This window comes from Amblyraja radiata, chromosome 18 (genome assembly GCF_010909765.2).
Source record: "Amblyraja radiata isolate CabotCenter1 chromosome 18, sAmbRad1.1.pri, whole genome shotgun sequence".
Taxonomy (NCBI): Eukaryota; Metazoa; Chordata; class Chondrichthyes; order Rajiformes; family Rajidae; genus Amblyraja; species Amblyraja radiata.
In genome coordinates, this window is record NC_045973.1 from 41,560,528 (window position 1) to 41,584,497 (window position 23,970).

The 23,970-nt window shown below is 43.0% G+C and overlaps 1 protein-coding gene across 2 annotated transcripts in view; it reads left to right on the forward strand.

The window, feature by feature from the left end:
* Window positions 1–2,961: 2,961 nt before the first annotated feature.
* Window positions 2,962–23,970, forward strand: part of raf1 (Raf-1 proto-oncogene, serine/threonine kinase) — a 76,657-nt gene continuing 55,648 nt past the window's right edge. The window contains exon 1 of one of the 2 annotated variants that reach the window (XM_033037228.1): window positions 2,962–3,194. Coding sequence is in view for 1 of the 2 variants with exons in the window: in XM_033037227.1 (XP_032893118.1) it covers window positions 3,795–3,841 (47 nt within the window). In the remaining variant the exon portion in view is untranslated. Of the gene's footprint in view, window positions 3,195–3,296; window positions 3,842–23,970 lie in introns of those variants that run through there. The other variant, XM_033037227.1, reaches the window with a different exon arrangement.

Below are 23,970 nucleotides of genomic sequence, written 5' to 3' on the forward strand. Positions count from 1 at the left end.
TTAAACAGATTGGTATGTCTTTGAATAACAAACATACAGATGTATTGTAGAAAGTATCATGGCTTGGTTGCATCATAGAAACATAAAAAATAGGTGCAGGAGGTGGCCATTCGGCCCTTCGAGCCAGCATCGCCATTCATTGTGATCATGGCTGATCGTCCCCTATCAATAACCCGTGCCTGCGTTCTCCCCATATCCCTTGACTCCATTAGCCCCTAGAGCTCTATCTAGCTGTCTCTTAAATCCATCCAGTGACTTGGCCTCCACTGCCGTCTGTGGCAGGGAATTCCATAAATTCACAACTCTCTGGGTGAAAATGTTTTTTCTCACCTCAGTCTTAAATGACCTCCCCATTATTCTAACACTGTGGCCCCTGGTTCTGGACTCACCCAACATTGGGAACATTTTTCCTGCATCTAGCTTGTCCAGTCCTTTTATAAGTTTATATGTTTCTATAAGATCCCCCCTGATCCTTCTAAACGCCGGTGAATACAAGCCTGGTCTCTTCAATCTTTCCTCATATGACAGTCCCGCCATCCCAGGGATCAATCTCGTGAACCTACGCTGCACTGCCTCAATCACTAGGATGTCCTTCCTCAAATTAGGAGACCAAAACTGTACACAATACTCCAGATGTGGTCTCACCAGAGCCCTATACAACTGCAGAAGAACCTCTTTACTCCTATACTGAAATCCTCTTGTTATGGAGGCCAACATTCCATTAGCTTTCTTCACTGCCTGCTGTACCTGTAAGCCAACTTTCAGTGACCGGTGTACGCCCAGGTCTCGCTGCACCCCCCCCTTACCTAACCTAACCCCATTGAGATAATAATGGGCTGATATAGCCCATCTATCATGGGCTGGTATAGCAATTCCACTGCACTGGAAAGCAAGAGGCTGCAGTGACTGGTGGCATCAGCCTCCCTTGGCATCAAAATCATCTACATGAGGAACCACCTCAAGAAGGCAACATCTATCATCATGTATCTTCACTATCCAGGCCATGTTTTCTTCTCGCTGAGACCATGTGTCAGAAGGTACAGAAGTCCCTTACCACCAGGTTCAGGAACAGTTACTTTCCTATAACTATCAGGTTCTTGAGAACATGGACAGACAACATTTCTATTTGGGACTCTTTTTCCGACTGATTGTGGTAGTGTGGATAAAGATAGAAGTGAGGTGGGGGTAGGACAAAGCCAGGCAAATGATAGGTGAGGGGAGCTGTTTGGCAGTAGGGTGGATAAAGACCAGAGATGAAACGAGGACAAAAGGGTGTGAAATAATGATGGGAGGAGTGAGAAGTGAGGCCAGAGAGAGGGATGGGGGTTGAATAGGAGTGGGGAAGGTAATAGGGAGCGGTCTAGTGGAAGAAATGAGTGTGCATCCAAATGGGGCACAGGGAGGAGAGGGGTGGGGGAGAGAAAAAATGTGCAGGGGGATTGTTAGCTAGTTTGTCAGAAAATGGAAATTTCAATGTTCAGACTGTTGGGTTGTAAGCTACCCAAGCGGAATATGAGACGCTGATCCAGTTACTCAGCGAGACAGGCAGCATCTCTCGATAGAAGGAATGGGTGATGTTTTGGGTCAAGACTCTTCTTCAGACTTAACCCGAAACGTCACCCATTCCTTCTCTCCAGAGATGCTGCCTGTCCCGCTGAGTTATTCCAGCATTTTGTGTCTATCTTCCGTGTAAACCAGCATCTGCAGTTCCTTCCTACACATTTTGTCTGTCAATCCAAATTACTTGTGTCTATCAGGTTCTTGAACCAACCTGCACCACTTACTCCAACAACATGGTCCACCTCTTGTGCTACCATGGACTTTTTTTCTAATTATGTTTTTGCAGCAATGCCTCTTTTGTTTGCACAGTCTTCTTTCTTTTAGAAATTGTATGTGTAATGTATGTATTAATTGTGTGTGTGTGTGTGTTTTGTGAGAGTCCAGGTGCCTGTGATGCTACTGCAAGCAAGAATTTAATTGTACCTGTACCTCGTTGTATCTGTTCATAGACAATAAACTTGACTTGTGACCAGAAAGGAGTAAGGAGTCTGACTCACAGCACATGATGTGATACCCGCTTTAAATGTGCTGGAAAGATTCGGTGGAACAAAGGTAGGGACTGTACCTGTCCGTCCTATCCACAGATGCAGACTGATCTAGCAAGTCAAGTGTTTCCTCTCCCAGAACTTTGTTTCCTGATTTTTCCGGTACTTCAGTTAAAGCGACTGCATTAATGTACATCTGTCCCATTGGATCCACTGGGCGTGTGTTGAGCGTTCTTCAAAGGCTGTAATTATCGGGTGGTCAGTCTGTCACAGAGTGTGCACGTCCTAATTTTGTAACGCTGCGTCGGGTCACGGAGAGACAGGGTTCGTCAAATGACCTTGGTAGCATTTCACTTGCTATTTGCAGCGCACCCTGTGACATGTTGATCGTGGCTGTGATTCCGGGCTTGGAAGAGCCAATATCTAGTTTCAGCAGCCTGGCGTCACCAAGGCGCTAGTCTCTTTTAACACTGGGGGAGTTTTTAATTTATTCATTTAACAGTACACATACTCTGATAATATGTTTTATTTTATTAGCTGCCCTTCTTCTGTGGTTTAATTTATTTTTTGAATTGTATGAGTGCTTTCTAAAATAGGGCATTTTACTCTATTTAATGATGCATAAATAGAAATCACAAAATGAAAACATTTCCATAATCAGTTTCCCGAGAGCTACACTAGACCTACACCAGATACAATACACATAATTATGTATGTATTTATTTGTTTAAGTTTAACGCCCTACGTGATGTGATTTCAGCGTGTGTGTGTGTGTATCAGTGCAGGTATAGATGCGAGTCTGCAGCGTTGCAATGCCAGCCAGAAACTCGCACGAAATAGCTTCTTTTTATTCAATCGCCAACATTTGAGCTGGCAGCCCAGCATCCCACGCAGGCCCCAGAGTGAATGCAACGTGAACGAGTTGTGATCACAACAGTTGCCAGGGGTTATGTGAGCGGCTGCAGCAGAGTGGGGAATATGATGATGTCACCGGGCGACAACTTTCTCGTTGAGTTATGGCGGAGGTTAACTTTTAGAAAGTTTCTCGGTCTGTTGCGGGATCTGTTGGTGGTCGGGCACTGACAACACTGTCCGGCTCTGTCCTCGTCTGAAGGATCAGCGGACGCAGCGCAGTGACCCAGCTCTAGGGTGAGTGCCATTAGTGGATTGGCAAAGGGTTAAAGAGTCCCAGCTTGTTGTGGTTCTGGGTCTGTGTGTGTGTGTGTCTCTCTCTTCCTTGGGGGTTTTGACTGCTGCAGGAGGGCCCGAAGCGCTCAGCTCTCAACCTCTCATGCTGCCTTTTCATACGCGTACACGTTTTGTTTGTCCTTTTGCTTCTTCTGCACACCCCGGACCCCCGAATCCCCGTAGAAAGGATTGTTGGCCTGAAGCCACGTCTCCCCTGGCGGAGCTCGCAGCGACCATTGCATTGTAAATGGAGCTGATGTAAAAATAGTGCGAGCATCAGAGAGGCTGTGGTGTTGGATGGCAGGGGGAGAGAGTTGCTTCTTTATGCTGCTTTCTTTCTCTCCTCAATTCTCACCCCTAACCCGTGTTCGAAACCCTCACCTCCCTTGAACAGACATTCTTTGGGGATGGAAAGAGACTGAAATTAAGATTTTTTTTTTCAAGTTGGAGTGAGTTGGTTCCAGTTAATCGCAGGAATACTGCCAACGAACACAAGTTTTTTTTTTCTCTCTCACCCGATCTTCGTCCGTCTAAAAATAAAACCGGCAGCGACTCTGCTCGATGGTCGACGCTGTGTGGGGAGCCGGTAACTCCGGCCACCATGCGAGGTTTGTTGTTTTAGTGGCTAATGCGTAGGGGAGCTGAGGATTTCTCTCCCAATGTTTAGGCAAGATCTTTCTAAAAGTAGGAGCTAAGCATTAAATTCCAGCAGTGCAGTATTATTCTTAATTGCTAATTTAAACTCGGGTTCTTCCAATGCAAACTTGAATGTGTAGAGGCAGGGGATGTGTAATATTAGATGCTGTCACTGTGGGATTCATATCTCCAAATAATAATTGTATGTCCAAGTTTAAAAAAAAAAAGTACAGCCTGGTAGCCTGGCCCAAACCCTAGTGCCATCACATTACCTTACTTTTCCATTTCCAAGTCCTGTAATTTTGAATAATTACTCTTTGAAGCTAGGGCCATTTTAGTAGATTTGCTTTTTTTAAGGAAGTTTTAAAATGGTGTGTTAATGGTACGTTATTAACAGTTCTTTGTGGCCGAGCAGCTGTTTGCAATCACTTGTATAAATACTTTTTTTACTGTACAATGTGAAGTGACTGCAGCTGTAAAGATAGCACAGCATTGTAAACCCTACAAGTTATCAAGAGTAAACAGAAATATAAGTGGTTTATCTGATGGCCTTGGATGGGGGGGGGCGGGGGAATTATACAAGTTTTAAATAGTGGGTGTGCTAAATATAGATCACACAGCATTGACCTTATAGTGCCCTTGGAATTATTCAGGCTATCCATACCGATATGTCTGTCTGTTTCATGGTTCATCCCTGGGGTATCAGTGGAAAACTATGGTGCCATGTGATTGCCACATCTGAAGATTCCCGAATTTGCCTGTAATGATCCCCTGAGGGAACATTTCTAAATGAGGTGGGAATATTGTGTGCAAATTAACCCTTTGCTCTTCCCTCTTCCAACACGCTTGTGTGTGGAGTTGCACAAAGGAGCATTTTGTAAGTGGGACACTGTGCATCTGATCAGCCATTCTGTACAAAGGCCAAGCTATACTTGAGCTTCACAAAGAACAGTTTATCTGGGCAAAGACGCTGTGATACATCTTCTATGCAACAGGCTAAAATACAAAACTAATCCAGATGCTGTGTATACTTAAGTATGTGCAAAATAAAACTACAGAAACTAGTATTTCTTTGTATAACCTTATGAATAGGAGTTACATAAATTTGTAACAACTACGTGTTTTGTGAAAAATGACAATACCAGTCACTGTTTGAGTTGGTGTAGCCTTATGTACATGAAAATGAAATCATATTGCATGGGACCGTTATCCAGAACTGATGCATAGGTCAACAATGCTGGATTTTTAGTACAAGTTTCTTAGATTGAAGACAATTTTTTTGGTTAATTTCAAAATCTGGTCTAATGCTCAAATTAAGTTTTCAGTCCGGTAACATTCACAGTTGAAGTTGCCCGACTTATTTGTCATCAAATTGTATTATACAAATAGATCGGCGTGGTAGTGTGGAGAAAGACTATGCAATGCACTATTCTGATAGCTCAGTTATTGATTGCATTCAAAACTGAGATCAACAGGTTTTTCTGCAAATTAAAGGAATCGAAGGATGTGGAGGTGGGGCAGTAAAAAATAAGTTTGCAGTTGAAGATAGGTCATGATCATGCTGAATGTCAGAACATACTGAGAGATGGAACTGCCTATTCCTGCTTGTTGTGTTGAAGGAATTAAGGATTTTGAGAGAGCAAAAAAAGGCAATGCATAGTGGTTGATGTTACTGAGGTCAACAATCTCGGTCATTGAGGGCCAGCATGCTGGTGTTGATGGAATATCTGTCTGTCTTTCACATAATTAAATATTGGTGATATATTTCCAGTGTCATTATGTGCCTGCTGTGGGTAGTCCAGGTTTCCAAAACCTAAAAGGGTGGAATAATCACTGCTCCTTGATGCATCATTATTTTTAGCCAGGTCAGAGTTCTTGATCTTCAGATACCCTTTTATTCAATTGACCAAAGGGTGTGCGGGCAACTGAAAACTTTAATGCCACAGAGCAGCAGGGGAGGGGGAGTTTGGTAGAGCATTGTGTCTTGTGGATGTTGAGTGTGATGGCCATCATCATCTGTGCGTCGGTGAATGAGTCAATGATGACCTGGAGTTAGGTTTGTGAGAGTTTGTGTCTTATCTTTGGTGTAAACCTGCATCTGCAGTTCCTTCCTACACATTTCGTCTGCATATTGCAGTTGGACTACTGAGGGTAGGGTAACTAATTCTGGAGTGTAGTCTCCATAGGATAAACCATTTCCCATTAATTCAGTCCTTGATCTGCATGTATGAAAAGGGAAATGGGGATAACATTTAAGGATAGAAGTCCATCAGCAGAATAAAGCCCCTCTGATGACATTTTATTAATTTTTAAGGTGTGTTTTTTGAATTCCCATAGAATTTCAATCTACTCTGACTTGCAATGTTACTGGATCTTCACCCTCCCTGAGATGTGTCCCCCAGTTTTGATCACTTGAGCATCTTATGATTTAATCATTGCAAAATTAGCTGCCATACCTTCATTGTGGAGGCAGTTCCTACCCTCAAGCTCTTCTTCCCCTTAAATAACTTTTTAAAGACATAAAAATCCACCTACTACAGCCAATTTTCTGGCCATTTATCCAAATATTCTCCATGTGGCTTTGTTTCCAATTCTGTGAAGTGCCACGCGATGCCTTACTGCATTAAAGCTACTCATAAATTGTATGTCATTGGCTGGTATCATGGTGGAGAATGTATGCAGGGAATGTGCCATCCACATGAGAGGCACAACTTGAGAAGGATGCAGCCACCAATGACACCAGTGGAATTTGGCAAGGATGATAAAAATCTTGTGGTTTAGTGCAGATTAGACCTCCTGGTTGTTGAATATTTGATTGTGAGTACATAACTTGTATGGATCTGCAATAAATAATTTAGTAAATAATGTGCCATTATTTCCAGACTTTGTTGACAACTAGTAATAACCTTTTGACATGTCATAAAATACGATTTCAGAGCTGACCATCATAATCTTTACAGGAGTACTTTGGAAAATATGGCAAGTCATTTTGATTGCCACCAAATTTCAGTAGACCAATAAAGCCTTTGTATGACCATTTAAACTGACTGTAATAGTAATGTTTTGGATTTTGCTTTGTTCTTTAAGACATGATATAGTATAGTTTTCATATTGTATAGTATATGATGTTGTTTGGTTGAAAGAATACTATATATTATACAGTAAAGGGCCTGTCCCACTGCGGGGACCTAATTTGCGAGTTTAGAAGAGTTTGCGCTCGACTCAAACTCGCAGCGTGGTCGACACGTGGTCCTCGGAGGTCACTGTAACTCTGCTTCATGCTTGGGGGAAGTTCCCGCACACTCGCGACCTCAGTTTGGTCGAGGACCATTTTTCAGCATGCTAAAATATTTTCCGCGACCGGGCATTTTAATTGGCTCATTGGAGTTTTCAGAACCAAGGAAAACCGACCGGTAATGTTAAATGACCGCTAAACTTTATTAAAAGTTGTCTGGCTTCTTAAAAGTTTCTCTCCCCCTTCAGTCAGCAATCCCCCGCTTTCCCTGGCCCCCGCCTTTGCTGTGTGTGCGTGCGCGTGCACGCTGATGGTTGATCCAGCTCGCGGTTTCATCGCTGACGGTCGATTCAGGCGAGTGCCCTCGAGCATGAAGGTCAAATACAGTTGCTGAAAAGTCGCGTTAGTGGGACAGGCCTTTAACACTCGACCACCACTGCCATAAAATTATATTTTTGGAAATAAGTTTATTTTTGGTATGTAATTATCAAGAGTGTTTTCAGGAGATTGCATTTGTCCTTCAGTATTGTGAGCAATTTTGTGCCCCATATCTGAGGAAGGATGTGCTGGCTCTGGAGAGGGTCCAGAGGAGGTTTACAAGAATGATCCCAGGAAGGAGTGGGTTAACATATAATGAGCTTTTGCCGGCACTCGGTCTGTACTTGTTGGAGTTTAGAAGAATGAGGGGGGACCTTATTGAAACGTACCAAATCATGAAAGGCTTAGATAGAGTGGATGTGGAGAGGATGTCACTGGTAGTGGGAGAGTCTAGGACTGGAGGTCATAGCCTCAGAATTAAAGGACGTTACTTTAGGAAGATGAGGAGGCATTTCTTTAGTCAGAGGGTGGTGAATCAGTGGAAGTCTTTGCCACAGAAGGCTGTGGAGGCCAAGTCAATGGTTATATTTAGGAGGGAGAGATAGATCAGCCATGGTTGAACGGCAGAGTAGAATTGATGGGCTGAATGAGCTAATTCCGCTCCTATCACTCATGACCTTAAATTTATCTAAAATGCTACTACAGGTGCACAACCTTTTATCCGAAAGCCTTGGGACCAGACACTTTTCGTAATTCAGAATTTGTCGGTCTTCGGAATGGAAATTTTTTAGCGTAGATTTTAATGGCTGGCTCAGTGGTAGAGTGCTCGGCTAATATCCGCAAGGTCGCGAGTTTGCGCCTTGATCCTGGCAGTTACTCGATCGCGAGTTTGAGTCTTCAATGTCGTTTTTTCTTGCAGAATAAATGTTTGTATGAAATGCAGTGTAGGAGAGGTGTACTGACTGTGTGGGCAGAACTTTGGAAGTGATTGCCCACCAGTCTAAAAAGCCGCTGTGTCTCCCTGTCCCTGGGATAGCAGGGGGCGATCAAACAGCACAATACCCCCCTCCCCCTCCAACTCCAGAGAAATCCGCTCCCCGATGGGCCGCTACGGCGACAAGTGGCAGTTTGCCCACAGCCCGAGCTGCGCCCCCTCATCCGCCACCCCAAGAACAAGACGTACCTTGCACACCATCAGCTTCTGCCCCTACGTGTTCCTCTGGAGTTGGAGCGGGGCTGGGCTGGAGTTGCTGCTGGCTGTGGGTCTCTGGGAACTCCGTGCTTGCAGTGGGCCTGGGGGTCGGTGGGAGCTGTGGACCTACGGACCTACCTCCGTGGAGCTAGCCAGCTTCGGAGCGTGGAGAGCTGCGGGGGCGAGCTGCTGCGACCCGACTCTGGTGGATGGTGACACCGGGAGCTCGCGGGTCCACGGTGGGAGACTGCTTTGCGGGGCACCGGCAGCGGCGACTTCTCCCGCCCGAATTACGGGGTTGAGAGTGACCTGGAGGGGGGCCTTACAACGCCCGGCGCGGCTGTAAATTGCCGCGGACTTGCTAGCGCCCGCTGGGGGCTTTGACCTCGACTTCGGGAGAGGAATGGAGAGCAGGGGAGAGACAAGTCTTTGCCTTCCATCACAGTGAGGAGGAGACTCACTGTGATGGATGTTTATGTGAATTGCCCCCTCCCTCTGCAACTGCAAACAACCCCACTCTCCTGCAAGGGCGGTACAGTTCCCGGAGGATGGCAGGTGGCCGGAGACGTCAGGACCAACAGGAACCCGTTCCCCGATGGGCCCCTACGACGCCCCGAGCTGCGCCCCGTCATCCGCAACCCAGGTTCCTCTGTAGTTGGAGTGGGGCTGGGCTGGGCTGCTGTTGGCTGTGGGTCTCTGGGTTCTCCGTGCTTGCGGTGGGCCTGGTGGTCGGTGTCCAATTGGTCCTGACGTCTCCGGTGACTGGCACGGTCCTGCTGCAATCTCCGACGTGAAGACAGTGCAAAGCCCCCGCGCCGGTGCAATGGGCGGGGAGCTGGAGAGGGGAGGGAAGGGGTCACACACATGGCCGGGAAGCAGAGGGGCGTAGGTGGGATGAAACTGAAGGGAACGACAATCTGCACTGTGTATCGTGAGTCTACCGTGGGAACTTTTAAACTCAGCGGGCAGGCAGCAGCATATTGTCAATTATTAACCCTCCCGCGCAATATACCCTCACCTTCTCTTTTATGAATGGGGATTTAGTTCCCCTTCCTTCGAGGACCGACCGGAGGTTCCGCTGTCACCTCTGCGGGCCGCCCTCAGTGAACGTTTTCAAGGACCTTTCTTCAAGGACCGAAAAAATGGCCGCTATTCGGAGGTTTTCGTTATTTGGATCTTCGGATAAAAGGTTGTGCACCTGTATCTATTAATTTGCACATAGTTATTTTCATTGAAAAACTGTATAGGCTGCCCAGCATCAAATATTTAGATCTTAAGAATTTATTTTTCATATTTAGGTTCTTTTTCTTCACTGCTCACTTTCTTTAACTTTCACAAATTTTCTGAAAACTCTGAATTTTTTTGCAGCTTTGGATTCCTCTTCATATCCACTTCCTTCATCTACCTCTGGCCATTTGTTCAGCTGCCTTGGCCTGAAGCTCCAGCATTCCTTCCCTCAGGCAATTTCTCCAAATCTATTTTTTTTAAGGCCCATCTGCCCTTTGGCCAAGCTTCTTTGTCTCGGCTTTAGCTCATGTCAATATTTGTCTGTTTACATTCCTTTGAAGTCCCTCGGAATGTTTTTACTGTCAAATGAAAGTTGTTGTTGATTTTATCCATGTATCTGGCCTTGGTTTAGAATTATAAAAAATCGCTGAACACTGACCTGTATTGTTTTATAAATACTTTATAAATGTCGGCACGTACATAGGCTAAGGACTGGAAAATAAGATATTTGTAACTAATGGAAACTTGAGTACAAGTTAAACTTTAAGTTTCCCCATTGCCAATGGTTTTAGGGTTTTTGTGTGTGTGTTTGTATCTGGCCACGTGACCATGAGTCAGACATGGTGCCACAGTTAACAAAGTTTGTTGGCCAGTCTGCACGAAAATAATCCAAATGCCCCCTTGTGAAAATTGTGACGATTCTGCAGTTTTTCAACAGTTGTAAACCTATGAAGTTACCATGGTGACGTGATTGCCTTTACTCGAACATTTTTTGAAGAGGCCTGATTTAAAATGTGGCTTCTGTGCAAGTTACTTTAGTTTCGACATTCTTTTAATTTCAATATCCTAACTTCTCCTTGATATTCTCCACTTCCACTTCCCTCTGGAAGGCGACTGCGGACTGTCAAAGCTGCCACAGCCCGACATAAAAACTGTTTTATCCACGAGTAGTTACTCTACTCAACAGCCAAAAATCTGTAGCCTCCCTTTGATCTGGTAATTTGTTGGTGTTTTGTCATTAGTGTTTTATTATTATTAATGTTTAGTGTTTTCTGAGTCATTCGTAAGTGTCACTGTATGTCATGTTGTTACTTGTGGGCGGAGCACCAAGGCAAATCCCTTGTATGTGAATACTTGGCCAATAAACTAACTTACTTACTTATTTATTGACCATGTACCGGCTGAATCTTAAGACAATTAGCACCGTGAGACTGAAATCACCGAGTAGATAATGCCAGTACTGTTAAAACTATGTGCCAGGAACAGAATACCAACAAGTCAATGCATCTTCTAATGAAGAACTGTCATTCTGCCTCATTTAATGTGTATTGTGTAGATCACGGGAATGTGGAATTGGTGATAATACAATTTGATGGAGAAACGGTTTCTCCTGGCAAGTGGATATGACTAGAAATCATAGATTTTATCGAAATAATTAGGATCGAATAGTTTTTGAAAAATTAGAAGTTTCTTCATACAGTCTTTGGTGTCTGGAATGCACAGTTCCCAAAAAATGATGAAAGATTCCATAGGAACTCTCAGAAATGAAGTATATACTTGAAGTGGGCTTGCTTGCAAAGTTGGGTCGGGGGGAGGATGCGTGACTACCATGGCCCCTTTTCCGAAGATCTAGCAGAGCTTTGCACCAGAAATCCTTGTAAGAAGGTTCCCTATTTTCAGTAGTGATGGGTAGATTCACAATCCAAGTCACTTCTGAGGGCCACTCACATGAAATATGTTTTATTTTACCTGCACTTCTTTAACATGAATTGAGTTTTGGAATCTGTGGTAATAAATCTGCTTTTCCAAGCAGTGGTCGAATTGGACCACCTCCACTCATCCTTGCAACCATATCATGAATTGTGGGGTGGGCCAGAATTAAATCGGCTAGTTGTCTATAATTTTCCCTTTGTGGCCATTTGGGATTTAATTTTAGTTTAGTTCAGAGATACAGAGCGGAAACAGGCCCTTCAGCCCACCAAGTCCGCACCAACGAGCGACCCCTGCACATTATCACTACCCTCCACGCACAAGGTCCAATTTTAAATTTATACCAAGACAATTAACCTACAAACCTGTACGTCATGGAGTGCGGGACAAAACCGAAGATCTCGGAGAAAACCCACTCAGGTCACAGGGAGATTGTACAAACTCTGTACAGACAAGCACCCGTGGTCAGGATTGAACCCGTGTCTCTGGCGCTGTACGGCAGTAGCCCTACTACCGTGAAAAAATACTTGACCAGTATATTTCATTAGCAGATTTCTTGCCCAATAAATTATAAAGCTGCCATGAACATTCCCATTTGATGTTCAGCATATTTTCTTTGGCTAACCTCGCTCTGAGATGCTTAAATACTTTCATCATCTCTGCACCCCTGATATTGACTAACTTGGTACGGATTGTGTTCTCAAATATAAAACATCCACACACCCTCCATGACAACCTTCATTAATATAATGTTTCTAATGTGATAAAATGTTGCAAAGTGCTTCATGGAATAAAAATTGATACCAAACAAAAATGAACTTCATTAGGGAAAATGAAAAATGATCACAATCGGGTTGACTTTAAGAATCTTTATTGGGAAACAAATGTAAGGATGTTTAGGAAGAGAATTCCAGCGTAAAATCTACATTGCTAAAGGAAGGACTTGGAGAAATATATGCTAACATATTGGTTTGCAAGGGGCCACATTTTAGCAATCTCTGTGAGAATATAAATGGAGACTAAAGGGCCTGTCCCACTAGGCGAATTTTAGGCGACTGCCGGCGACTGTCATAGTCGTAGCAGGTCACCGAAAAACCGGCGACTGGACTATTGGGCCTGTCCCACTTAGGCGATTTTTTTTTTTTAGGCGACTTACGGCGAATTTGACAATGGATTTCACCAAAGTCAGCACCGGCGACAACCTATGTCACCTGGCGACAACTACGACAGCACTTACGTCAAGCTACGCTCATTGGTGTCAAACCCACGGTCGCCACTGTCGCTGAAAAATGTCCCAACATGTTGAAAATCCAGCAGTGACCAGAAAGACACTATGACTCTTTGGGCGACTGGGGAGACTACTCACGACCATACAGGCGACACCCCAGCAACGACCATGTGGTGACAGCCTAGCCGCCTGCAGTCGACTAAATAATCTCCTAAGTAGGACTTGCCCATAACAGTGTTTATTGTGAAGTCTGCATTTTTTTTCTCCAAAGCCCTGATGAGCCATGTGGAAGTTGGCCTTCACTGTGCCTCTGGGTCCTGCATCATTGTTAGTTATCTGCTGGAAAGAGGTTTTAGGCAAGGCCCTTGTCAGTAAGTAACTGAACTAATTACCTGTTTCTTCCTCTAGTGAAGACACCTTTGCCAATCTTCCTCCCTTCTCCCACCAAACAAAAAAAAAAAGACCTTCACTCCTTTCTGTTCCCCCATCCCCCAATCACACTGAACCAGAGACGGCACCCTACTGTACTGAACAATGATATCTCTCCATCACAAACCCCAAATCGCTCTATGGATAGCTACTCCCCCTCTCCCTCTGAACCCCGCCAAACAACCAACTACATGCTCCACCGCTGCATAGCAGTCACCCCTCGAACCAGGCTTTTACTCAAAAGTCACCAACCCTTGGCTTTGGATTTTCTTTTCTCCAAACTCTATTCACCATTCTCCAGCATCTCCCCCCCCTCCCCCCCGTGAAATGCTAAATTTGTGGCCCACAGGCCCACATGTCTGTGCTTTCCTCATGGTATGTGCAGTCCTTTCATTGTATAATGTTAATTCAGTAGCACGAGGCACCTGTGGTCAAGTGAGCTACTGAGTTTCCCAGCAATGTGCCCACTGTGGACATAGCATGAACCAGCTGACTAATGTGCTTTTGCAACCTCTGTTGAGTTTCTAGATGGTAACATTTTCAAAGGATTTTAGTGTTGGAGGAGATTACAGAGATGAGGAGCAGCTGGGCTACAGAGGGATTTGAATACAGTAATGTTAATAACTTGTATATATATATATATAATATATATATATATATATTATATATATATGTATGTATGTTGTATATGTATGTGTGTATACATAGACATATACACATACATGTGTGCATATATGTGTGTGTTTATATATCTCCAATGATGGGAGCTTTTGGTGAACATCAAGCTATTGTAGGCCAGCAAGTGAAGGGGTAATGAATGAATAAGAATTTTATGCAATTTGGGGTAGAACAACAGTGTTCTGTGTGAGCTTAAGTTTTTAGCGAGTAGAATATGGAAGTTAGTAAGAAAAATACATTGGAATAAGTTAGTCATTGGACTGGGTGTCATTTTGAAAGTGTAGGTAGATGGTTCTATAGATGTTGGAATCACAGCCCATGGTCAAATATGACGTGGATATAAATAGTCTTATTTGGGCTGAATAAAATAGTTTGGGAGGAGTTAGGAGTTTGTGCTAGCAACCAAAGTCAAACCAAGGGGAAATTTTGGCTCATCTACAAAGGGATGTCAGCAAACATTCTGACAACATAATTAAAGGTAGAGTTGGGGAAGCTGATAGTGCACCAATCAGTTATTTATAATTGATGACGGAAATTGTGAATTAAGTGGTATTCTGCATCTTCAATCATTTACTCGCAAGTAAAGTTTGGAATCTTCTTTAGGGAATTGTTGTTTAGTTGAGAGATACAGCGTGGAAACAGGTCCTTCGGGCCCACCAAGTTTGCCACGGCCAGTGATGCCCGCATGTTAACACTATCCTACACACAAGGGACAATTTACATTTATACCAAAGCCAATTAACCTACAGACCTGTGCGTCTATGGAGTGTGGGAGGAAACAGATGATCCTGGAGAAAATCCATGCAAGTCACGGGGGGAATGTACAGACTCCATACAGACAGCACCCGCAGTCTGGATCGAACCTGGATCTTTGGTGCCGAAATGCAGCAACTCTACCTCTGCGCCACAAAAGTTCCCAAACTTCTTTGCTGTGACTCACTTTGGGGAGCTGGTTTTTTTGTTTTTTTTTGCACCCCTTTACCACCCACTCCCTAACATAGTATTCCCAACTGAATACTAAACATTACATAAAATAATCTTATTTTTTCTGGCTGCAGTCCGCTGCTAATGTTACCATGCACAACTTTGATTGAAAACCTAAGTTTTGGAAGAATACATTTCATGATCATAGAATATTCTGTGTTCTGAAACAAGTTTGAGGATGAGGGGTGTACTTATAGAGGTGTATAAAATCATGAGAGGAATAGATCGGGTAGATGCACAGAGTCTCTTGCCCAGAGTAGGGGAATCGAGGACATAGGACATAGTGGACATAGGTTCAAGGTGAAGGGGAAAAGATTTAATAGGAATCTGAGGGGTAACATTTTCACACAAAGGGTGGTGGGTGTATGGAACAAGCTGCCAGAGGAGGTAATTGAGGCAGGGACTATCCCAACATTTAAGAAACAGTTAGACAGGTACATGGATAGGACAGGTTTGGAGGGATGGGGATGAAAGGGGGGGCAGGTCGAGCTAGTGTAACTGGGACATGTTGGCCGGAGTGGGCAAGTTGGGCTGAAGGTCCTGTTTCCACACTGTATCAATCTATGACTCTGTTGATCAATGAATTAAAAAATAAATTAGTAATTGATTTGCAAATGAAGGTAAATAAGGTGTTTGTAAATTCAGAAAAGTAAGGCTGATTGTAGGATATTTGGCATAATTACTCATTAGTGGAAAACAGTTACATGAAGCAAATATTAATAGTTCATGGAACTAGACAGTCAACGAAGTTCAGATGTCTTCATATTAAACATGTTGATGCAGCTACACAGAGCTTTTATTCACGAGCTTTCTAGCTGTACAAAAATATATTTAGCCACATAAAGGCCAGCGTCAGCAATTTGCAAATTGGAGAATGGCCAGAACAATCCCTGCATTAGATTAACTGGCACTGAATACCGTGCAGAGCAATGCTGAGAATTGACTTGGCTAATGTTAAATTCTAATGACATCAACTCAAAATGGAAATGTTTCAAGATCGCAGTGGAGCCTGGAGGAGCTCTGTTGGGTAGATTGAAGAGCAAATTTTTTTTTTTTGCACAGTGACTTGGCCCTCCAGTTAATACAACTTCTTGTGGATTCTTTGACATTTCATTTGACTTTTAAATCCAGTTTATTTTAAAGAAAATGTCCTTTTGCGAACTCCAAATTTTGACCTTAATTAAAATGGCCTTAGCTTTACAAAATGTTAAAATGGCGATTCCATTGGCTGATCCCTGCACTGTCGTAGTGATGAAGCATGGGTCAGAGCTCTGAGAGAGAACTGCCTCTCTACAAGTAGTAGGAAGGGGACAAGTATCTTAAAGGGTGACCTTGCTGATACTGTTGCACCAGTTAACCTTCACAGTTTCCTATAGTTCGTTACATCTTTTGTCACCTTGAATTCCTAGGAAATTTGATAAGTGGTTCAGTCACTCACGGACTATAACAATGGAACGACTGGTATTTCAAGTTTGAAATAACTTGTTCCTTGTAGCCAACAATGCTCGTTAGATGGTCTTGTTGGGAAAGTTTCTTTCTTGGATTATATAAAGTTGATATGTTGGGTTGCCCTTGCATTAGGAATAGGGAGGTTTCACGGCAGTCGGGTCACGACCCATGACCCGTACTGTTGCTACGATATGCCAAGTGGAGTACACGCGATGAACTGCAGGTAGGCACTTACCATTGTTTCCAGCGTAGCAGGCCCGTTAAAACCCGCCGAAATTGTCAATTTTTGCGCTGTAAATAATTATGGAAATCGGGATAAGCGTGAGAGACATTTAGCCTACAGAATTCCAAAAGTGAGGGGAAATGACGGTAGATAGAAGCGAGAACTGAAGGGGACAACAACAGACAGAGTGCTTGGCGAACATTGGCCGTTTGCTCACTGCATATCATCAACTAAGGCATTATTTGTGTTTTTTTCTTGATTCCTTTGGCATTAAAAAGTTTCAGAAGTGATAAATCTGGCTGTAAAATTGTCCATGGTTCTCAAGTGGGTTTTTACATACAAAAAGAAAATGCCTCTGAAGCAATATTTACTGCTAGATTTATCACTTCTGAGACTTTTTAGATACCAAAGGAATCAAGAAAAACCACAAATAATGCCTTACTTGATGAAATGCAGTGAGCAAACGCGATAATTCCCAATATTTTCAATTCCGATATCTGCACAGCCAATGTTCGCCAAGCACTTTAGCTGTTGTTGTCCCTTCAGCTCTCGCTTCTCTTTACCTTCATTTCGCTTCACGTTTGGAATTCTGAAGTTGGTTACATGTCTCTCACGCTTACCCCGACTTACACAATTCTTTTACTGCGCAAGAATTCAACATTTTGGTGTTTTTTAGCAGGTAGGAAAGTACGCGTTTCTTGCATCAATAACATATACTGGAAGTTACGGATGTCCTCCAGATGGATTGAACGGCTCCGTGCGTCAAGCCCTATGACCCAGTGACCTTACGTGCACACCCCCTATTACCTCGTTAATGCAGTAAATCACTCTCAGTAAGAACTGTTAGATCCAGTTGAGAAGGTTTAGTACGGAACTGCAGATGCTGGTTTAAATCAAAGGTAGTCATAAAAACCTGGAGTAAAGGGCCTGTCCCACTTGGCCGTCATTTACGCGACAGGCCAGCAGTGACTGACGCGCGATAGTTGTGCGCGTCATCATGCGTCCGCACAGCCAGCTGGAGCGTGTGACGTCATTTGAAGATGGACACAAAATGCAGGAGTAACTCAGTGGGACCGGCAGCATCTCTGGAGAGAAGGAATGGATGATGTTTCGGGTCGAGACTCTTCTTCAGTTTTGAAGAAAGGTTTTGACCCGAAAGGTCACCCATTGCTTCTATCCAGAGATGCAGCCGGTCCCGCTGAGTTACTCCAGCATTTTGTGTCCATCTTCAAATCATCTTTGCCCGCTCTGGAAGTAGGAGTGGGGGAGGATCCGGATCCGCAACGGCCGTGAGCCCCAGGTCGAGCTCGGCGATCGTTTGCCTGCTTCTGCTGCTGTTGGAGGTGAGACGTTGCGCCGCGCCAGGGTCTTGGGCCTGTCCCACTTTGGCCGTCAGTTACACAATCTTCCACACCACTCCATGCGCCTGTCCCGCGCTACCCACGCGCTAGCAGGTCGCGTAAATGGTGCGCGAATGACGGCCAAGTGGGACAGGCCCTTAACTCAGCAGAATCTCCGGAGAGAAGGAATGGGTGACGTTTCGGATCGAGACCCTTCTTGAAAATAATGTTCATCCTTCATTCTTGACGTCTTTATTCTTTCAATTTAACATCTGAGGCCCAAAACCTCTTCAATGCAATTGCTGGGGTGGGAGATTGCAACCTTCAACGAATGCAATCAACCTGGCGTGTGCAATCAAATAGAACAAGTATCCTACAACTTTAGGCTGTGCACGCCATACGCAAGAAGAAGAAGAAGAGTGCAATTGCTGCTCTAGCGACTAACTAGGGCTTCTTTGATTCCATCTACTCCCTTGTTTTCTTGCACTTTACCAATCATTGTTTTCTCTTCCAGCATCTGCTCACGTTGCATGTCCAAAATAAATCAATATCTGCTGGGTATCGTTGCAGCAAAAGAACAATAAGTCTTATTTTACTTCTGAGCAGATGGTTGGTTCTCTCTCTTGTTCATGGTTTTGAGATCTTCCGCAGGATATTTCCAGTGAATCCATCCTACTCCTTCCATCTTTCACCTCAGCACTACAACACTGGGAAAACAAATATTCATTTCATGTATTCACTGTGATATTCTTTAATTGGATCGTTAATATTTCTGTCAAAGAGCCATGCAGCATAGAAATAGGCACATTATATCTATGCTGACCATCGACTATAATCCCCTACATCAGCACTCTGTTCATAGTCTACTATGTCTTGGCAATTCAGATGCACATCTGGATGCTTCTTTAAATGCTGTGAGAGTATCTGCCTTCACCAAACTCTCGGGCAGTGCACTGCAGATTCCAACTATCCTCTGGATAAAAGCATTTCTTTCTCAGATCCACATTAAACCTCTCATTCTTCACCATAACCTACATCCTCTTCTCTAACACCTGAACATCCTTCTGATTACTTCAGTGCATCTCTCATTTCTGTTTCTTCAGGTCTACCAGAAACCAAAGATTCTCATCATGCACAAATCAGACTAAGATTTCCATCTCTCCATCCCCCTCAATCCGAGTTCTCCGAGCGGTCTGACTGTCCTCCTGATTACATTTTATCTTTGTATGCTTCGTTGTCACCTTCCCCTAACTAACAATTATCTATTCTACATTTTCCTTAAACTTCATCCCCTTTGATGCCTCATTTTCACACCCTACCCTTCCATATCTCTGTGTATTCCACTCCCGTGACTTTCAGTCTGAAAAAGGGTCTCGACCGGAAACGTCACCCATTCCTTCTATCCAGAGATGCTGCCTGTCCCGCTGAGTTACACCAGTATGTTGTGTCGAAGATTATTCCTCATAGTTGCTTCTCTTTTACATAACTTTAAAAATATATATTTTCACTGATTTCCATGTTAATTCTCTAGTTCTGTCTTGAATTAAAATAGTTTTGCCATGTGGCACAAGTTCTGCAGCACGAATGCATCGAATTCCAACGTTTCACTGTAAATTAGTTTGATTTTTGGTTTTGAAGAACTGTAATCTGTAGACGTGCTCTTTTGTACAGACCCTGTCAGTATAGCTGACCAGAATTCCAACAGGGGAATGTTCTTGGCATGACTCGAGACCACATTCCCAAGAGCAGGCATGTAATACAGCCTGGTATTTGTTGCAGTCATCACTTTTAACATTGTTCTAAAAGTGTGTTGTAGTTTGCATGAAGTAGCATTCTGAGTCTGAAACTGTATGTAGCCAAACGTAATAACCATTTCAATATATCATTCTTTGTTGTGTGGGTATCTTGCCGTGAAATCTTGCAGATTTACCCCAGATATATTTGTTTGTGAATTTAGTGTTTTTATAATTGCTATTATTATTTGTAGGGGGGGGGGGGGATACTGATGGTAGGTAATATTATACAGAACTAGAGTCTGGTCAAGTTATGTTGCCTTTTTATCATTTTACATGTAACACAGTAATCTTGGGAGAAAATGAAACACTTATAATTTCACAATTAGTCAATGGATATTGAATAGTGGCCAGTAGAGTCTTGGTCCTAGAGTAACACACAGCAGAAACAAGCCTTTTGGCCCTTACTTGTCCATGCTGACCATGATGCCCCATCTACACTGCCTGCGTTTGGGCTATATCCCTCGAAACCTTTCCTATCCATGTACCTGTCCAAGTATCTTTTACACCTTGTTATAGTACCTGCCTCAACTATCTCCACTGATTGTTCCATGTACCCACCACCCTATGTGTGAAAATGTTGCCCCTCCGGTTCCTATTAAATCTTTCCCCATGACCTCAAACCTATAGCAGTTGGCATTTATCTATGTATTAAAATAAAGATGTAACTTTGCATCAAGAAAATAGTGTGGGGAAGGGGGGGGGGGGTTGTGGGGAAGGGGGGGTTTGGGGAGGGGAGGTGGGGGAAGGGGGGTGATCGCAGCACGCACTCTGCTCACCCCGCACCTTCTGCTCTCATTCTGCCCACCCCGCACCCTTTAGCTCCCGGTCCCAATCCGACTTCACTCAGAGCCCACACGCTGCTCACGGACTCAGCCCCGCCTTCGGGTCTTTATTCTCCGCGGGTGCCGGAAGGAGCATTACCTTCATGGTGACTGACAGGCGAGAAGACCATTCTGCTGATCTCACCATTTTTTAAACCTTCATAACGTTTCTAATATTTCACCCGATCGGAACAAAACCTGGTGCGCTTGGAGTAGAGGAGAACGTTGAGTAAATTGGCTAAAAAATCCAAGCGATATAGATTACCATTTTTGCGCAGATTAAAAAAACACACAAACCGGAAGTGGTCAAGATGAGAATTTTAGTAATAGTATAGCTAACCATATTCAACCCGATGATATGAGGCTGTTCTGTTACTCGGGTAATTACCAGAGGAATATATATAAGGGGTTCTTTAGAATAAAAATGAAACTTGGTTTTTAGATTGTTCTCATTTTTTGTTTTATGTGTTGGAATCATGTGCATTCTGTGAGATCTGTGGAATTGTTGTTTGAACAGAGTAGTGATAAGTGTGCTTAATAAGTGATAACCGTGATAATTTTCCCCACGCTATTTAAAGGAGAACGTACAATAAAGCCAGCAAAGATATCTGAATTTGTAATTGGATTCAGTTAACTTGGTAAATGTTCCCACTGCCTCTGAATAATCAGTTCTGAATACAGATATTGTTCATGGCCCATCATCTGTCTGACAGTCACTTTGTTAACAAATTGTTTATCTTGAACTTTATTTATTGGGGCTTGCAAGTTTTGAAGAGCAGGAATGAAATGAATTGCTATTTTCATTTTGCTACCTTATTAACTAAATATACATCAACTGTGAATCGTTTTTGTTGCTGCTCCTGTAAGTAAGTTAATTTTAAGAAGTGTTTGGAAATGCTGCATTGGAACTAGCATTTAGATAATTGATCTTGCAATGTTAAATCGGTAGGCTTTGGAAATGTATTTATTTAACGACTATGTAATGGAACCTAGTTTCTTCATGGTTCTTTTGGACTAGTTGAAGCAGTTCGTTCGTTCGATAACGCTAGTTATCTTTTTCTCTTGTATCAGTCAAATATTTCAATTTTGCTAATGAATTCTCCCTTTGATTTTACTGAATAGGATTGTCTGGCTGTCAGCTCTCCTATATTGGGTAAATATAATGCTGGTGCACTTGTTAAAACGATCCACCCCTCTGAAAAATCCTGCAATGCTTCTGATGTGAAATCAAATAATGCTCACTGGAATGTCCTTCATGGGAACTGTGAAAATGTAGACATGGTGCACAGAAAGGGGGGAAAAAGTCAGAGGAAACTAAAGAGGTCTCTGATATGGTAGAGGACAGGAGAGATTGAATAACAAATGTAGTGATGGAGTCCTTTAAAAGGGAAAGGGAGATAAATTATTTGAATTCAGGAGATAACAAGCTAAAATTGATCATAATCTGTGAATTCAAACTGAGTTGTCTGTCGCTTTGATTTTTCAATCCTATTTTTGGTCTTTGAGACTGTTCCAACAAAGTTCAGTGTAAACGTGAACAACATCCCCTCATCCTTTGACCAGCACAGCACGGTCTTTGTGTCTTGCTGTATTCAGCAACTTCAGACAATTAGATTGTATATTTTTTTATTTAAATATTTTTATTAGAAGCATCATAACCAAAACACGATTTGTTTACCAGTTACATATTATCACAACTTCTGTTTATTTTTTAAAATAGATTTTTTTGAAAGATAGAGCTATAGAGAGAAGCGAGGGAGAAAAAAAAAAAGAATAAAATAAAAGAGATTACCAATAACACAATTTTGGAGATGGGTCCGTACATTATAAAGTGTAATTATTCATCCAATCCTGGATTCAAGTTTCAATCAAGCTTCCGTGCTGGGCCAATTTACCCTTTCCGAAAATCAATAAATGGAGACCATATTCTAGCAAATAGTTCTGACTTGTCAATTAAGACGTCTAATTTTTTCCAAATGTTAAGTCTCAGACTTTTCCATAATCCACATTTTAATTGTGGGGGTTGTTGGGTTTTCAAAAATTTTAATATTAATTTTTTCCCAATTACTATAATCAAGGAAATTTCTATGGTTTATTGTAAGTTTTATGCTTTGTTCTGATATTCCTAATATTATTAGTTTTGGATCAGGATCCAATTGGATATTAACAACTACAATCAGCTTGTATCTTATCCAGCATTCAGTTTTTCTTCACCCCTCTGATTTTAGACTTCATTCGTTGTCTCTTCTTCATTCCAACCCTCATTACCCCACCTTTAACGACAGACCTATCATTACGGTGGCACAGCGGTAGAGTTGCTGTCTTGCTGCGCCAGAGACCCAGGTTCGATCCCGACTATGGGTGGTGTCGGTACAGAGTTTGTACGTTCGCCCTGTGACTGCGTGGGTTTTCTCCGAGATTTTCGGTTTCCCCTCCACACTCCACAGACATACAGGTTTGTAGGTTAATTGGCTTGGAATAAATGTAAAATTGTCCCTAGCATGTGTAGGATAGTGTTCATGTGTGGGGATGGCTGGTCGGTGCGGACTTGGTGGGACGAAGGGCCTGTTTCCGCGCTGTATCTCTAAACTAAATGAAAGAAAGCCTTCTCCAGCTGTTTTCATCATGACCATTATTCAATCCTGCCCCAAAAAGGTACATATTTGATGTAGAGGGAGTACAACAAAGATTCACCAAAGTGGCTCTCACAGTGCTGAGCTTATTGTATGAGAAAAGAGTGAGTTTTATCGGGCTCCATTCTCGACAGTCTAGAAGAATATAAGGTGATCTCATTGAAGCATATTTAAGGAGAGTTTGACGAGATAGGTAATGGGAGGAATTTCCTCTGGCCAAGGAATTGAAAACACATAATTACAGACTCAAATTAAAGATTAGGCCATTTACGATAGAAATGAGGAGAAGTTTCTTCAGTAGGTGTAAGTCTTTGGAATGACCTGCCCTGGAGTGCTTTGAAGGCCCAGTCATTGTGTTCAAAACAGAGATCAATGTTTTACTGGATGTTAAAGAGATATAGTGAGTAAATGATGCCTAATGTGGAAAATTATCCATCATCTTGTTGAAGGGTAGAGCAGGCGGGACACCCTAAACAGCCTACTCTTGCTTTTTGAGACCTTGCACCTCAACCTTCCAGTTTTAAGGCCTTTGGCCAACATAAAACTTTAACTTCGACCAACTTTAACTTTATCTTCTACCAGTTCTGATGCAAGATCCTCAACATGAAGCATTAACTATTTTTCTCATGTAAAAGCCTTCCATTAAACATCACTATCTTCACCACCACTCTTTTGCTTCCCAATTTATTTGTCAATAAACTTGTCCTTTGCATCTCCTTTAAACTTTGCCCCTTTCACCTAAAAGCTATGCCCTCTGGTCCTTGGCATTTCCATCCTGGGGGAAAAGGTTCTGTCTAGCCTCTCCTAATTTTCGATACTCCTACGAGGTCCCCCCTCA